Genomic DNA, 19,088 nt, shown 5'->3' on the forward strand with positions numbered 1-19,088 from the left:
AGGGGTGTCAGTGAGGTGTGGCATAGTGAGGGTTGTCAGTGAGGTGTGGCATAGTGAGGGTTGTCAGTGAGGTGTGGCATAGTGAGGGGTGTCAGTGAGGTGTGGCATAGTGAGGTGTGTTATAGTGAGGGGTGTTATAGTGAGGTGGGGTGTGTCAGTGAGGTGTGTCATAGTGAGGTGGGGTGTGTCATAGTGAGGCGTGTTATAGTGAGTTGTGTTACAGTGAGGGGTGTCATAGTGAGGTGGGTTGTGTCATAGTGAGTTGTGTCATAGTGAGGTGGGTTGTGTCATAGTGAGGTGGGTTGTGTCATAGTGAGATGGGGTGTGTCATAGTGAGGTGGGGTGTGTCATAGTGAGGTGGGGTGTGTCATAGTGAGGTGGGGTGTGTCATAGTGAGGGGTGTCAGTGAGGTGTGGCATAGTGAGGGACGTCAGTGAGGTGTGGCATAGTGAGGGGTGTCATAGTGAGGTGGGGTGTGTCATAGTGAGGTGTCATAGTGAGTTGTGTTACAGTGAGGGGTGTCATAGTGAGGTGGGTTGTGTCATAGTGAGTTGTGTCATAGTGAGGTGGGTTGTGTCATAGTGAGGTGGGTTGTGTCATAGTGAGATGGGGTGTGTCATAGTGAGGTGGGGTGTGTCATAGTGAGGTGGGGTGTGTCATAGTGAGATGGGGTGTGTCATAGTGAGGTGGGGTGTGTCATAGTGAGGGGTGTCAGTGAGGTGTGGCATAGTGAGGGACGTCAGTGAGGTGTGGCATAGTGAGGGGTGTCATAGTGAGGTGGGGTGTGTCATAGTGAGGTGTCATAGTGAGGTGGGGTGTGTCATAGTGAGGGGTGTCATAGTGAGGTGGGGTGTGTCATAGTGAGGTGTCATAGTGAGGTGTCATAGTGGGGTGTCATAGTGGGGTGTCATAGTGGGGTTGTCATAGTGGTGTGTCATAGTGGGGTGGGGGGTGTCATAGTGAGGTGGGGTGTGTCATAGTGAGGTGGGGTGTGTCATAGTGAGGTGTCATAGTGGGGTGTCATAGTGGGGTGTCATAGTGGGGTGTCATAGTGGGGTGTCATAGTGGGGTGTCATAGTGGGGTGTCATAGTGGGGTGTCATAGTGGGGTGGAGGGTGTCATAGTGAGAGATGTGTCATAGTGAGGTTATATTGTAGTTTAGTGAGTGGCGTACCTCCAGGCATCACATGGCCTACGTCCTGTACAGTGAGGGCAGAGTTCTTGTCCTCTGTGTTGACCCTGATGACCCCATGACTCAGCCCGCCCATGGAGAGAATGGCCCTGGCAGGGAGGGCTGTACCCCGAGCACCAGGCCTGGAGGGGGAGTATCAGAAAGATCTCAGTGTATTGTATAAGAGAGAGAATCAGAGAAAGAGAGGGAAAGAGGTAGACAGATATGTACGTTGCTTACCTGCGTATAGCCACAGTGAGAGCTTCAGGAGAGGAGGCACAGGGGCAGATGACCTCCGGCTTTAACCCGTGAGACTGGAACACGTTGAGGAAGGCGTCGCACGACGACACAGACCCTGAAAGACAGCAGAAATACATAAGAATGTGTCAGCAATGTGTTTCCCTGTTAAGAATCAAACAGATTATATGAATCTTATTGACCGGATCAGATGTTTCTCTTGGAAGTTGTGTGCACTGCATCTAAAAATACATATCAGTGTACCAATAGAGGTGGGGCACTGATGAAGACTATGAGAGGTCAATGCCAGGACAAACAATAGTTTGGGGAATAGATAAAGCAATCATGAGTGATGTCTGCTACGTATACATGACTCACAGAACATGTTGATGTGTCTCTGGTCCGTGTGTGTGTGTGTGTGTGTGTGTGTGTGTGTGTGTGTGTGTGCGCGAATGACTCACAGGGGTTGGCTCCATCAGCTACAATGAGCATGCGTATGGAGGACAGGTTGGTGTCTCTCTGGTCCGTGTGTGTGTGTGTGTGTGTGTCTGTGTCTGTCTGTCTGTGTGTGTGTGTGTGTGTGTGTGTGTGTGTGTGCGAATGACTCACAGGGGTTGGCTCCATCAGCTACTATGAGCATGCGTATGGAGGACAGGTTGGTGTCTCTCTGGTCCGTGTGTGTGTGTGTGTCTGTGTGTGTGTGTGTGTGTGTGTATGACTCACAGGGGTTGGCTCCATCAGCTACTATGAGCATGCGTATGGAGGACAGGTTGGTGTCTCTCTGGTCCCTGTGAGCCATCATAGCCCAGTGGAGGTCACGACACTTCACCACGGCTACACGTGCTGCAGGGGAGAAACAAGAGGGACAGCTCAGGCTCACAGCTCATCGCCTCAACACATAGTGCTAATTCTAATCGCTAATAATATGGGTCATGTCCATTAGGCACGAAACTGAGAAGAAAAAGTCTGAAACAGGGAGGTAATATCACGTTCCTTCGGACAACGTCTTAAAAAGTTTTGCTACAATGTTTCCTAATGAACCCGATCCAGGCTACCTTAATCCATAGCATGCCGTTTAGGATGCTAATGCGTGCTAGTGTCTATGCAGTTTTCAATATAAAAGTTATTAGCTAACTGTAGCCTTACCTTTGTGTATGTGGACTCTTTGCACCCAGGACATGGGACAGGCCTTCATGACAGCGTAAGGTACAGTGATGGTGTGGATCCTGTTCATGACACTGGTTAGCACCCCGTGCCACAAGCCCATGTCCTTCTTACAGTCAAGGACATTGACCAATGTTTCTCCTGAGAGAGGACACAAATATTTGAAATACTTTATTTCAATGCACATCACAGTCATAAAGGATTCAAACATTTGAAAGATTGCAGATATAGTGGGGCAAAAAAGTATTTAGTCAGCCACCAATTGTGCAAGTTCTCCCACTTAAAAAGATGAGTAATTTTGATGAGTAAAAGCCTGTAATTTTCATCATAGGTACACTACAACTATGACAGACAAAATGAGAAACAAAATCCAGAAAATCACATTGTAGGATTTTTAATGAATTTATTTGCAAATTATTGTGGAAAATAAGTATTTGGTCAATAACAAAAGTTTACCTCAATACTTTGTTAAATACCCTTTGTTGGCAATGACAGAGGTCAAACGTTTTCTGTAAGTCTTCAAAAGGTTTTCACACACTGTTGCTGATATTTTGGCCCATTCCTCCATGCAGATCTCCTCTAGAGCAGTGATGTTTTGGGGCTGTTGCTGGGCAACACAGACTTTCAACTCCCTCCAAATATTTTTCTATGGGGTTGAGATCTGGAGACTGGCTAGGCCACTCCAGGACCTTGAAATGCTTCTTACGAAGCCAATCCTTCGTTGCCCGGGCGGTGTGTTTGGGATCATTGTCATGCTGAAAGACCCAGCCACGTTTCATCTTCAATGCCCTTGCTGATGGAAGGAGGTTTTCACTCAAGATCTCACGATACATGGCCCCATTCATTCTTTCCTTTACACGGATCAGTCGTCCTGGTCCCTTTTGCAGAAAAACAGCCCCAAAGCATGATGTTTCCACCCCCGTGCTTCACAGTAGGTATGGTGTTCTTTGGATGCAACTCATCTTTTTAAGTGGGAGAACTTGCACAATTGGTGGCTGACTAAATACTTTTTTGCCCCACTGTACATAGACACTTGAAGGATACCAAAAGTACATTCTCCATATAGCGAGGTTACCACAGGACATGTAACAACAGCTTTATATCACATGATAAGTCTACAATATAGCTGATTTAACTGTGGACAAAGGCAACACTGTGTTCCAGGAACAGTGTGGTTGCCTGCCTGCCTCTGTGGATTCCCCTCATGGGATCTAATGTTCTCTGAGACAAAGAGAGGCTAAGTGCTCTTTGTCTAAAAGCTGATCTGAGTGAGTATATGTATATATATATAAATATATATGAGAGAGGGTGTGCGAGAGAGCGGCTATAGGAGGGCGGGCTCAATGGTGTGTGTTAATCATGCACTTACCTTCACAGTAGTTGCAGGCCTGTGTCAGGGCTTGACAGTGTGTCAACAAGGCTATCTTAGACACGGCTACTCCCATCACCGTCCCCTCTTTACTGGCCTTGTACTGAGAGAACAGAACAACACAGAGTTAAAGAAATAAATGCAATCACAAAATAAATCAGCGATACTAGGGCTGTCCCCGACTAAAAACAAATCTTGGTCGACCAAGAGTCGTCTGCTCTTTCGACCAATCGATTTGTTGAAATTTTTATACGCATTTTTCCATATATAGACACATCCTATGTGTTTTAATCAAATCAGCTATATTCACTGAGCTTGTCTGATGCTTTAAGCACACTCTTTGATTAAATGATTAAGACACACAAATGACGAGAGGGAGTCCGACCCCAATTGATTTGATTGTGCCGGGCCTGGCTCAAACTTGCTGCTCTGTGTTAAATAACATTAAAAAAGACAGCGAGTGACTGTGTGACTAGCACCCATTGTCTCGCTCTCCTCCCTGCTGCAACGACCACCACAGAACATCAAAGTGCATCGGACTGTCCGTGTTAATGAAGCGACAACATAATAAATGCAATTTCTGACTGAAAAGTTGTTACCGAAACTCCTCATTTGTTTAGGTAAAACATCCTCAGATAGATAGCTGATGCTTAAAGTTAGAGAGGGAGATATAAGACTCCTGCTACAGAGATTTATCAATTTGTTCCAGTAATTGGCGGCAGAGAACTGGATGGAAAGGCGGCCAAAGGTGTTGGCTTTGGGAATGACCAGTGAGATATACCTGCTGGAGCGCATGCTACGGGTGGGTGTTGTTATGGTGACCAGTTAGCTGAGATAAGGCGGAGCTTTATCTAGCAAAGACTTATAGATGAAAAAAATTGTAAAGCCTTTATTACAGCATAGCAAAGATTAAAAAGTATTTTTTAAATCGAACATGTGGGTTGCGTGAGGCTTGGTGGTCACAGAATCAGTAGGCTATTAACTTCTTTGGGATAGGGGGCAGCATTTTCACTTTTGGATGAATAGCGTGCCCAGAGTGAACTGCCTCCTACTCAGCCCCAGATGCTAATATATGCATATTATTATTAGTATTGGATAGAAAACACTCTGAAGTTTCTAAAACTGTTTGAATGATGTCTGTGAGTATAACAGAATTTATATGGCAGGCAAAAACCCAAACAGGAAGTGGGAAATCTGAGGTTTGTAGTTTTGAACTCAGCCTTATCGAAAAAACTGTGAGATATGGGTCAAGATGCACTTCCTAAGGCTTCCACTAGATGTCAACCGTTTTTAGAAACTTGAATGCGGCTTCTACTGTGAAGTGGGACCGGATGAGAGCTCTTTGGTCTGGCAGAGTGTCACAGCCTCATGACGCGCGGTCACGAGAGTTAGCTCTCGTTCCATGGCTTTTCTACAGACATTGGAATTCCCAGGTTGGAACATTATTGAACTTTTATGATAAAACATCCTGAAGATTGATTCTATACTTAGTTTGACAAGTTTCTTTGTCCTGTAATATAACTTTTTGAATGTTTCGTCCGAATGGACCAGATCGCGCTCTTGGATTTGTTTACCAAACGCCCAAACAAAAGAAAATATTGGACATAAATGGACATTAACGAACAAAACAAGCATTTATTGTGGAACTGCGATTCCTAGGAGTGCATTCTGATGAAGATCATCAAAGGTAAGTGAATATTTATAATGCTATTTATGAATAATGTTGACTACCCAACATGGAGGATATTTCTCTGGCTGGTTTGGGCTCTGAGCACCGTTCTCAGATTATGCTTTTTCCTTAAAGTTTAAAAGAAATCTGACACTGCGGTTGCATTAAGGAGAAGTGTATCTAAAGTCTCATGTATAATAGTTGTATTTTCATCAACATTTATTATGAGTATTTCTGTGAATTAATGTGGCTCTCTGCAATATCACTGCATGTTTTGGAACTACTGAACGTAACACGCCAATGTAAAATAAGATTTTTGGATATAAATATGAACTTTACCGAACAAAACGTGTCATCTGATGAAGATCATCAAAGGTTAGTGATTAATTTTCTCTCTATTTGTGCTTTTTGTGACTCCTCTCTTTGGCTTGAAAAATGGCTGGGCTTTTCTGTGAGTTGGTGGTGACCTAACATAATCGTTTGTGGAGCTTTTGCTGTAAAGCATTTTTGAAATCAGACAATTAACGAGAATTGTATCTTTAAAATGGTGCCTAATACTTGTATGTTTGAGAAATGTGATTTATGAGAATTCTGTTGATTTGTATTTGGCGCCCTGCAATTTCTTTGGCTGTTGGCGAAAGGTTCCGCTAGCGGAACGGGATTCCCGTTCCCCAGTCCTAGACAGGTTAAACAAACACTCATACAGGCAAGAGAATCAGGATCGGTCTTATTTCTGTAGATTTATGTGGATGATTTTTAAAGCCAGGCACATTTAACAGTTAGGTTATTGATTATAGACCTAATTAAGTTGAGGTTTCCTCTCTCCTGACTTTTCGTAGACAATAAAGGTAAGGGCTGTTTACTCGTCTCATAATTCCGCTGCTGCCTTCACCGCAAGTTAACCAATATGCTGGTTAACTTTGCTATTCAGCACAACATGGTCTAGGAAAAGGCGCCAATTCAACAGCCCACTGATACGTTTCAAAACCGGGGACACCTGACAGCGACCACTATCCAACACAGGAGAAAGAGCATTTGTCATAAAATAATATTTTTACTCATGTTTTCACCATTTTTCTTACATAATATAACCAGAAGGAATTTCAGTAGCACGTCAGACTGATGGTCTGTGCCATCCCAACGGCCTACACAATGCATCAGTCCACTCAGACAGGTGTCTTGTACACCATGATTACAGTGGTTCCTCCTTTAAAAGTTGCGTCATTCTGCGGCACTACTTGCGAGCTGCCGCAGTATTCTGTGGCACGTCATTTAATTCTTACTGCAAGTTATTGCTAGTTTGACCACCAGAGGGAATCTTTGAGAATCATTTGATAGTATTCCGTATTGGCATTACCAAAGAATGTAAAACCTTTTTTGTAATAACATAGTATATGGGATTCATTTTAAGAAATTTGGCTTAATTTATTTGATTAAATATTATGGTGATTCTATTCAGAGAATAACAAAAAACAGAACCCTCAGGGTTTCCGATAGGATGGAATGGAAAATATGGCGCTGTACAACGTGTAGGTCGGTAGTAGACTACAGGATTGGAGGATTGAAAGTCTTATTTATATCACCTCCCTTGTCTGATATCTTAACATTCTCTATGCCACAAAATCTAAAAATTAAAAATACAAAAATAAAAAGGGTAGAAATGTCATGTTTTAGGTCATTAAAATGTACTGAGACTGGATAATCCCTGTCGTTTCTCCTAATTGAACTTTTATATTCACTGATTCTGTTTGAGAGAACGAGAGGTTTTACCTACATAGCACAGCCCACATGGACATTTAATAATGCAGATAACATGGGTGGTGGAACACGTAATAATGTCATTCATTTGGAACCGTTTTCCTGTATGTGGGTGGCAGAAATATTCACACTTCATCATATTGTTGCACTGTGTGCAACCTCTGCATTTATAGCTACCATTTGGAAGAGGACGTAAAAGAGCCTGGCTGATTTTCTTTTGTGGCTGGCAGTTGGCATGGATCAATTTATTGCGGAAATTGTGACCTCTCCTATATACAATAAGTGGTGGATTCTTGAATTCAGCTGGCAAAGCTGGGTCCAATGATAAACCATGCCAGTGATTCCTGACCACATCTCCCACTTTTCGCGAGTTCAAAGTATATGTAGTTGTGAACATTAGAGTGTTCTTTAGCAGTTTTTTTGTAGTAGTTAATCTCGTGTTCCCCTTTCCACGTTAAAGATTCCAATTGATAAAGTGTTTTTAGCCAGAAAATCGGCCAAAACCCCAATTCATACATTTGGGCACAGTCGATAGCGTACTGGACTTTGGTCTAGAATGTTGAGGGTTCGAAACCTGCTTCCTGCTTGTTTCATTACATTATTATGCCGGTCTCAGCGCAAATAGCCCGTCATTTTTCCAGTCTGTTGCATAGTTACAATGTGTAATCATTGATGTCCCAGGAGCAGGAGTGGTAAACACTGTTGAAGTGTATAATGAATGAGTTTGATACACCTGGTATTGGATATGGCTGAAAAAAAAAACGTATAATAGTAAATTTCATAAATTTACTTTATGACAAAAAACTATGCACAATCGTTTGTCCCTACATTAACTAACATATTTCTTTCAATTGTAAATTTTTTGCTTGACTCGTTATAACTACTTATATTTTCTTCCCCGTAATGTTTTGTCAGCCATCTTTGCTGAAGTCACCAGGGAAAAATGTGTCATTGGAACCACTCGTTATGATTGGTCATATAAAAACCTTGGGACACAAATGCATAATGAGTGCTCTATCTCCCCCTTGTGGTGGTCTGGAGCAATGAAGCCGTGACACTGGGTACCTCTAAGTCCCACGGTGTAAGATCACAACTTTTAAAAGGAGGAACCACTGTAGATGTCTGTTTTTTGTTGTTGTTGTTGTTGTTGCTGCTGCTCGACTAAAGAAATCTCAGTGGACCAACAGCCAGTCGACTAAATGGGGTCAGTGCTAAGCAATACACAAGTTTAAAAAAACACAAAAACAGACATACACAAAACGACAACTAGGATTTTTTTTCTTCATAAAATACACACAATGTTCAGGACACGTCTCACCTCGATATAAGCTGTGTCTGTGTTGGCGGTGGGGATGTGGGGCTGCCAGTCTTTAGATGGCTTGGTCAGGTACTTGGTGTCTGTCACAACCCACTTCATACGGGGCCAACCTGGGAGGCAGAACACCACCATCAGCATAAAGTATACACAGGCCACTACTAGAAGTCAGTTTGATGACCGGACAAAGATCCAAAAGTTGTAGCTATTAACCGGTGCTATTAGGAACATTAGTGGGCATACGTCTACCCACATGACCACGGACGTCCACCTACCCACATGACGTCTACCTATCCACATGACGTCTACCTACCCACATGACCACGGACGTCTACCTACCCACATGACCACGGACGTCCACCTACCCACATGACGTCTACCTATCCACATGACGTCTACCTACCCACATGACCACGGACGTCTACCTACCCACATGACGTCTACCTACCCACATGACGTCTACCTACCCACATGACGTCTACCTACCCACATGACCACGGACGTCTACCTACCCACATGACGTCTACCTACCCACATGACGTCCACCTACCCACATGACGTCTACCTACCCACATGACCACGGACGTCTACCTACCCACATGACGTCTACCTACCCACATGACCACGGACGTCTACCTAACCACATGACCACGGACGTCTACCTATCCACATGACGTCTACCTACCCACATGACCACGGACGTCTACCTACCCACATGACGTCTACCTACCCACATGACGTCTACCTACCCACATGACCACGGACGTCCACCTACCCACATGACGTCTACCTACCCACATGACCAAGGACGTCTACCTACCCACATGACCACGGACGTCTACCTACCCACATGACCACGGACGTCTACCTACCCACATGACCACGGACGTCTACCTACCCAAATGACCACAGACGTCTACCTACCCACATGACCACGGACGTCTACCTACCCACATGACCAAGGACGTCTACCTATCCACCTACCCACATGACGTCTACCTACCCACATGACGTCTACCTACCCACATGACGTCTACCTACCCACATGACGTCTACCTACCCACATGACGTCTACCTACCCACATGACGTCTACCTACCCACATGACTACGGACGTCTACCTACCCACATGACGTCTACCTATCCACATGACGTCTACCTATCCACATGACCACGGACGTCTACCTACCCACATGACCACGGACGTCCACCTACCCACATGACGTCTACCTACCCACATGACGTCTACCTACCCACATGACTACCGACGTCTACCTAACCACGGACGTCTACCTACCCACATGACCACGGACGTCTACCTACCCACATGACCAAGGACGTCTACCTATCCACCTACCCACATGACGTCTACCTACCCACATGACGTCTACCTACCCACATGACGTCTACCTACCCACATGACGTCTACCTACCCACATGACTACGGACGTCTACCTACCCACATGACGTCTACCTACCCACATGACCACGGACGTCCACCTACCCACATGACGTCTACCTATCCACATGACCACGGACGTCTACCTACCCACATGACCACGGACGTCTACCTACCCACATGACGTCTACCTACCCACATGACCACGGACGTCTACCTACCCACATGACCACGGACGTCTACCTACCCACATGACGTCTACCTACCCACATGACCACGGACGTCTACCTACCCACATGACCAAGGACGTCTACCTACCCACATGACGTCTACCTATCCACATGACCACGGACGTCTACCTACCCACATGACGTCTACCTATCCACATGACCAAGGACGTCTACCTATCCACATGACGTCTACCTATCCACATGACGTCTACCTATCCACATGACCACGGACGTCTACCTACCCACATGACGTCTACCTACCCACATGACCACGGACTTCTACCTACCCACATGACGTCTACCTACCCACATGACGTCTACCTACCCACATGACGTCTACCTATCCAACTACCCACATGACGTCTACCTACCCACATGACGTCTACCTACCCACATGATCACGGACGTCTACCTACCCACATGACGTCTACCTACCCACATGACGTCTACCTACCCACATGACCACGGACGTCTACCTATCCACATGACCACGGACGTCCACCTACCCACATGACGTCTACCTACCCACATGACCACGGACGTCCACCTACCCACATGACGTCTACCTACCCACATGACTACGGACGTCTACCTACCCACATGACCACGGACGTCTACCTACCCACATGACCACGGACGTCCACCTACCACATGACGTCTACCTACCCACATGACCACAGACGTCTACCTACCCACATGACGTCTACCTACCCACATGACGTCTACCTACCCACATGACCACGGACGTTTACCTACCCACATGACGTCTACCTACCCACATGACTACGGACGTCTACCTACCCACATGACCAAGGACGTCTAGCTACCCACATGACCACGGACGTCTACCTACCCACATGACCACGGACGTCTACCTACCCACATGACCACGGACGTCTACCTACCCACATGACCACAGACGTCTACCTACCCACATGACGTCTACCTACCCACATGACGTCTACCTACCCACATGACCACGGACGTTTACCTACCCACATGACGTCTACCTACCCACATGACTACGGACGTCTACCTACCCACATGACCAAGGACGTCTACCTACCCACATGACCACGGACGTCTACCTACCCACATGACCACGGACGTCTACCTACCCGCATGACCACGGACGTCTACCTACCCACATGACCAAGGATGTCTACCTACCCACATGACCACGGACGTCTACCTACCCACATGACGTCTACCTACCCACATGACCACAGACGTCTACCTACCCACATGACCACGGACGTCTACCTACCCACATGACGTCTACCTACCCACATGACCACGGACGTCCACCTACCCACATGACGTCTACCTATCCACATGACCACGGACGTCTACCTACCCACATGACCACGGACGTCTACCTACCCACATGACGTCTACCTACCCACATGACCACGGACGTCTACCTACCCACATGACGTCTACCTACCCACATGACCACGGACGTCTACCTACCCACATGACCAAGGACGTCTACCTACCCACATGACGTCTACCTATCCACATGACCACGGACGTCTACCTACCCACATGACGTCTACCTATCCACATGACCAAGGACGTCTACCTATCCACATGACCAAGGACGTCTACCTATCCACATGACGTCTACCTATCCACATGACGTCTACCTATCCACATGACCACGGACGTCTACCTACCCACATGGCGTCTACCTACCCACATGACCACGGACGTCTACCTACCCACATGACGTCTACCTACCCACATGACGTCTACCTACCCACATGACGTCTACCTACCCACATGACGTCTACCTATCCACCTACCCACATGACGTCTACCTACCCACATGACGTCTACCTACCCACATGACCACGGACGTCTACCTACCCACATGACGTCTACCTACCCACATGACGTCTACCTACCCACATGACCACGGACGTCTACCTATCCACATGACCACGGACGTCCACCTACCCACATGACGTCTACCTACCCACATGACCACGGACGTCCACCTACCCACATGACGTCTACCTACCCACATGACTACGGACGTCTACCTACCCACATGACCACGGACGTCTACCTACCCACATGACCACGGACGTCTACCTACCCACATGACCACGGACGTCCACCTACCACATGACGTCTACCTACCCACATGACCACAGACGTCTACCTACCCACATGACGTCTACCTACCCACATGACCACGGACGTTTACCTACCCACATGACGTCTACCTACCCACATGACTACGGACGTCTACCTACCCACATGACCAAGGACGTCTACCTACCCACATGACCACGGACGTCTACCTACCCACATGACCACGGACGTCTACCTACCCACATGACCACGGACGTCTACCTACCCACATGACCACAGACGTCTACCTACCCACATGACGTCTACCTACCCACATGACGTCTACCTACCCACATGACGTCTACCTACCCACATGACCACGGACGTTTACCTACCCACATGACGTCTACCTACCCACATGACTACGGACGTCTACCTACCCACATGACCAAGGACGTCTACCTACCCACATGACCACGGACGTCTACCTACCCACATGACAACTACCTACCCACATGACCACAGACGTCTACCTACCCACATGACGTCTACCTACCCACATGACGTCTACCTACCCACATGACCACGGACGTCTACCTACCCACATGACCACGGACGTCTACCTACCCACATGACCACGGACGTCTACCTACCCACATGACCGGTTACCCACATGACGTCTACCTACCCACATGACGTCTACCTACCCACATGACGTCTACCTACCCACATGACGTCTACCTACCCACATGACGTCTACCTACCCACATGACTACGGACGTCTACCTACCCACATGACGTCTACCTATCCACATGACGTCTACCTATCCACATGACCACGGACGTCTACCTACCCACATGACCACGGACGTCCACCTACCCACATGACGTCTACCTACCCACATGACGTCTACCTACCCACATGACTACCGACGTCTACCTAACCACGGACGTCTACCTACCCACATGACCACGGACGTCTACCTACCCACATGACCAAGGACGTCTACCTATCCACCTACCCACATGACGTCTACCTACCCACATGACGTCTACCTACCCACATGACGTCTACCTACCCACATGACGTCTACCTACCCACATGACTACGGACGTCTACCTACCCACATGACGTCTACCTACCCACATGACCACGGACGTCCACCTACCCACATGACGTCTACCTATCCACATGACCACGGACGTCTACCTACCCACATGACCACGGACGTCTACCTACCCACATGACGTCTACCTACCCACATGACCACGGACGTCTACCTACCCACATGACCACGGACGTCTACCTACCCACATGACGTCTACCTACCCACATGACCACGGACGTCTACCTACCCACATGACCAAGGACGTCTACCTACCCACATGACGTCTACCTATCCACATGACCACGGACGTCTACCTACCCACATGACGTCTACCTATCCACATGACCAAGGACGTCTACCTATCCACATGACGTCTACCTATCCACATGACGTCTACCTATCCACATGACCACGGACGTCTACCTACCCACATGACGTCTACCTACCCACATGACCACGGACGTCTACCTACCCACATGACGTCTACCTACCCACATGACGTCTACCTACCCACATGACGTCTACCTATCCAACTACCCACATGACGTCTACCTACCCACATGACGTCTACCTACCCACATGATCACGGACGTCTACCTACCCACATGACGTCTACCTACCCACATGACGTCTACCTACCCACATGACCACGGACGTCTACCTATCCACATGACCACGGACGTCCACCTACCCACATGACGTCTACCTACCCACATGACCACGGACGTCCACCTACCCACATGACGTCTACCTACCCACATGACTACGGACGTCTACCTACCCACATGACCACGGACGTCTACCTACCCACATGACCACGGACGTCTACCTACCCACATGACCACGGACGTCCACCTACCACATGACGTCTACCTACCCACATGACCACAGACGTCTACCTACCCACATGACGTCTACCTACCCACATGACGTCTACCTACCCACATGACCACGGACGTTTACCTACCCACATGACGTCTACCTACCCACATGACTACGGACGTCTACCTACCCACATGACCAAGGACGTCTAGCTACCCACATGACCACGGACGTCTACCTACCCACATGACCACGGACGTCTACCTACCCACATGACCACGGACGTCTACCTACCCACATGACCACAGACGTCTACCTACCCACATGACGTCTACCTACCCACATGACGTCTACCTACCCACATGACCACGGACGTTTACCTACCCACATGACGTCTACCTACCCACATGACTACGGACGTCTACCTACCCACATGACCAAGGACGTCTACCTACCCACATGACCACGGACGTCTACCTACCCACATGACCACGGACGTCTACCTACCCGCATGACCACGGACGTCTACCTACCCACATGACCAAGGATGTCTACCTACCCACATGACCACGGACGTCTACCTACCCACATGACGTCTACCTACCCACATGACCACAGACGTCTACCTACCCACATGACCACGGACGTCTACCTACCCACATGACGTCTACCTACCCACATGACCACGGACGTCCACCTACCCACATGACGTCTACCTATCCACATGACCACGGACGTCTACCTACCCACATGACCACGGACGTCTACCTACCCACATGACGTCTACCTACCCACATGACCACGGACGTCTACCTACCCACATGACGTCTACCTACCCACATGACCACGGACGTCTACCTACCCACATGACCAAGGACGTCTACCTACCCACATGACGTCTACCTATCCACATGACCACGGACGTCTACCTACCCACATGACGTCTACCTATCCACATGACCAAGGACGTCTACCTATCCACATGACCAAGGACGTCTACCTATCCACATGACGTCTACCTATCCACATGACGTCTACCTATCCACATGACCACGGACGTCTACCTACCCACATGGCGTCTACCTACCCACATGACCACGGACGTCTACCTACCCACATGACGTCTACCTACCCACATGACGTCTACCTACCCACATGACGTCTACCTATCCACCTACCCACATGACGTCTACCTACCCACATGACGTCTACCTACCCACATGACCACGGACGTCTACCTACCCACATGACGTCTACCTACCCACATGACGTCTACCTACCCACATGACCACGGACGTCTACCTATCCACATGACCACGGACGTCCACCTACCCACATGACGTCTACCTACCCACATGACCACGGACGTCCACCTACCCACATGACGTCTACCTACCCACATGACTACGGACGTCTACCTACCCACATGACCACGGACGTCTACCTACCCACATGACCACGGACGTCTACCTACCCACATGACCACGGACGTCCACCTACCACATGACGTCTACCTACCCACATGACCACAGACGTCTACCTACCCACATGACGTCTACCTACCCACATGACCACGGACGTTTACCTACCCACATGACGTCTACCTACCCACATGACTACGGACGTCTACCTACCCACATGACCAAGGACGTCTACCTACCCACATGACCACGGACGTCTACCTACCCACATGACCACGGACGTCTACCTACCCACATGACCACGGACGTCTACCTACCCACATGACCACAGACGTCTACCTACCCACATGACGTCTACCTACCCACATGACGTCTACCTACCCACATGACGTCTACCTACCCACATGACCACGGACGTTTACCTACCCACATGACGTCTACCTACCCACATGACTACGGACGTCTACCTACCCACATGACCAAGGACGTCTACCTACCCACATGACCACGGACGTCTACCTACCCACATGACAACTACCTACCCACATGACCACAGACGTCTACCTACCCACATGACGTCTACCTACCCACATGACGTCTACCTACCCACATGACCACGGACATCTACCTACCCACATGACCACGGACGTCTACCTACCCACATGACCACGGACGTCTACCTACCCACATGACCACGGACGTCTACCTACCCACATGACCACGGACGTCTACCTACCCACATGACCACGGACGTCTACCTACCCACATGACGTCTACCTATCCACATGACCACAGACGTCCACCTACCCACATGACGTCTACCTACCCACATGACCACGGACGTCTACCTACCCACATGACGTCTACCTATCCACATGACCACGGACGTCTACCTACCCACATGACCACGGACGTCCACCTACCCACATGACGTCTACCTACCCACATGACCACGGACGTCTACCTACCCACATGACGTCTACCTATCCACATGACCACGGACGTCTACCTACCCACATGACCACGGACGTCCACCTACCCACATGACGTCTACCTACCCACATGACCACGGACGTCTACCTACCCACATGACCACGGACGTCTACCTACCCACATGACCAAGGACGTCTACCTACCCACATGACCAAGGACGTCTACCTACCCACATGACCACGGACGTCTACCTACCCACATGACCACGGACGTCTACCTACCCACATGACCACGGACGTCTACCTACCCACATGACCACGGACGTTTACCTACCCACATGACGTCTACCTACCCACATGACTACGGACGTCTACCTACCCACATGACCAAGGACGTCTACCTACCCACATGACCACGGACGTCTACCTACCCACATGACCACGGACGTCTACCTACCCACATGACCACGGACGTCTACCTACCCACATGACGTCTACCTACCCACATGACGTCTACCTACCCACATGACCACGGACGTTTACCTACCCACATGACGTCTACCTACCCACATGACTACGGACGTCTACCTACCCACATGACCAAGGACGTCTACCTACCCACATGACCACGGACGTCTACCTACCCACATGACAACTACCTACCCACATGACCACAGACGTCTACCTACCCACATGACGTCTACCTACCCACATGACGTCTACCTACCCACATGACCACGGACGTCTACCTACCCACATGACCACGGACGTCTACCTACCCACATGACCACGGACGTCTACCTACCCACATGACCACGGACGTCTACCTACCCACATGACCACGGACGTCTACCTACCCACATGACCACGGACGTCTACCTACCCACATGACGTCTACCTATCCACATGACCACAGACGTCCACCTACCCACATGACGTCTACCTACCCACATGACCACGGACGTCTACCTACCCACATGACGTCTACCTATCCACATGACCACGGACGTCTACCTACCCACATGACCACGGACGTCCACCTACCCACATGACGTCTACCTACCCACATGACCACGGACGTCTACCTACCCACATGACGTCTACCTATCCACATGACCACGGACGTCTACCTACCCACATGACCACGGACGTCCACCTACCCACATGACGTCTACCTACCCACATGACCACGGACGTCTACCTACCCACATGACCACGGACGTCTACCTACCCACATGACCAAGGACGTCTACCTACCCACATGACCAAGGACGTCTACCTACCCACATGACCACGGACGTCTACCTACCCACATGACCACGGACGTCTACCTACCCACATGACGTCTACCTACCCACATGACGTCTACCTACCCACATGACTACGGACGTCTACCTACCCACATGACCAAGGACGTCTACCTACCCACATGACCACGGACGTCTACCTACCCACATGACCACGGACGTCTACCTACCCACATGACCACGGACGTCTACCTACCCACATGACCAAGGACGTCTACCTACCCACATGACCACGGACGTCTACCTACCCACATGACGTCTACCTACCCACATGACCACGGACGTCCACCTACCCACATGACGTCTACCTACCCACATGACCACGGACGTCTACCTACCCACATGACCACGGACGTCCACCTACCCACATGACGTCTACCTACCCACATGACCACGGACGTCTACCTACCCACATGACCACGGACGTCCACCTACCCACATGACGTCTACCTACCCACATGACCACGGACGTCTACCTGCCCACATGACCAAGGACGTCTACCTACCCACATGACCAAGGACGTCTACCTACCCACATGACCAAGGACGTCTACCTACCCACATGACCACGGACGTCTACCTACCCACATGACGTCTACCTACCCACATGACTACGGACGTCTACCTACCCACATGACCACGGACATCTACCTACCCACATGACCACGGACGTCTACCTACCCACATGACCACGGACGTCTACCTACCCACATGACCACGGACGTCCACCTACCCACATGACGTCTACCTACCCACATGACCACGGACGTCTACCTACCCACATGACCAAGGACGTCTACCTACCCACATGACCACGGACGTCTACCTACCCACATGACGTCTACCTACCCACATGACCACGGACATCTACCTACCCACATGACCACGGACGTCTACCTACCCACATGACCACGGACGTCTACCTATCCACATGACGTCTACCTACCCACATGACGTCTACCTACCCACATGACGTCTACCTACCCACATGACGTCTACCTACCCACATGACCAAGGACGTCTACCTACCCACATGACCACGGACGTCTACCTACCCACATGACCACGGACGTCTACCTACCCACATGACGTCTACCTATCCAC

At 49.3% G+C, this 19,088-nt stretch overlaps 1 protein-coding gene across 2 annotated transcripts in view; it reads right to left on the minus strand.

Moving 5' to 3' along the window:
* The window catches only part of LOC110532734 (disco-interacting protein 2 homolog B-A), a 107,092-nt gene that overhangs the window by 28,702 nt on the left and 59,302 nt on the right, over window positions 1-19,088 (minus strand). For both annotated transcript variants that reach the window (XM_090185756.1, XM_090185755.1), the window contains exons 12-17: window positions 8,687-8,796; window positions 3,942-4,044; window positions 2,555-2,713; window positions 2,132-2,251; window positions 1,412-1,526; window positions 1,175-1,314 (exon numbers count right to left, since the gene is read on the minus strand). In XM_090185756.1, the coding sequence (XP_090041882.1) occupies window positions 1,175-1,314; window positions 1,412-1,526; window positions 2,132-2,251; window positions 2,555-2,713; window positions 3,942-4,044; window positions 8,687-8,796 (747 nt within the window). The remainder of the gene's footprint in view (window positions 1-1,174; window positions 1,315-1,411; window positions 1,527-2,131; window positions 2,252-2,554; window positions 2,714-3,941; window positions 4,045-8,686; window positions 8,797-19,088) is intronic.

This window comes from Oncorhynchus mykiss, chromosome 9 (assembly GCF_057628025.1).
Source record: "Oncorhynchus mykiss isolate SJ-2025 chromosome 9, ASM5762802v1, whole genome shotgun sequence".
NCBI classification, from domain to species: Eukaryota; Metazoa; Chordata; class Actinopteri; order Salmoniformes; family Salmonidae; genus Oncorhynchus; species Oncorhynchus mykiss.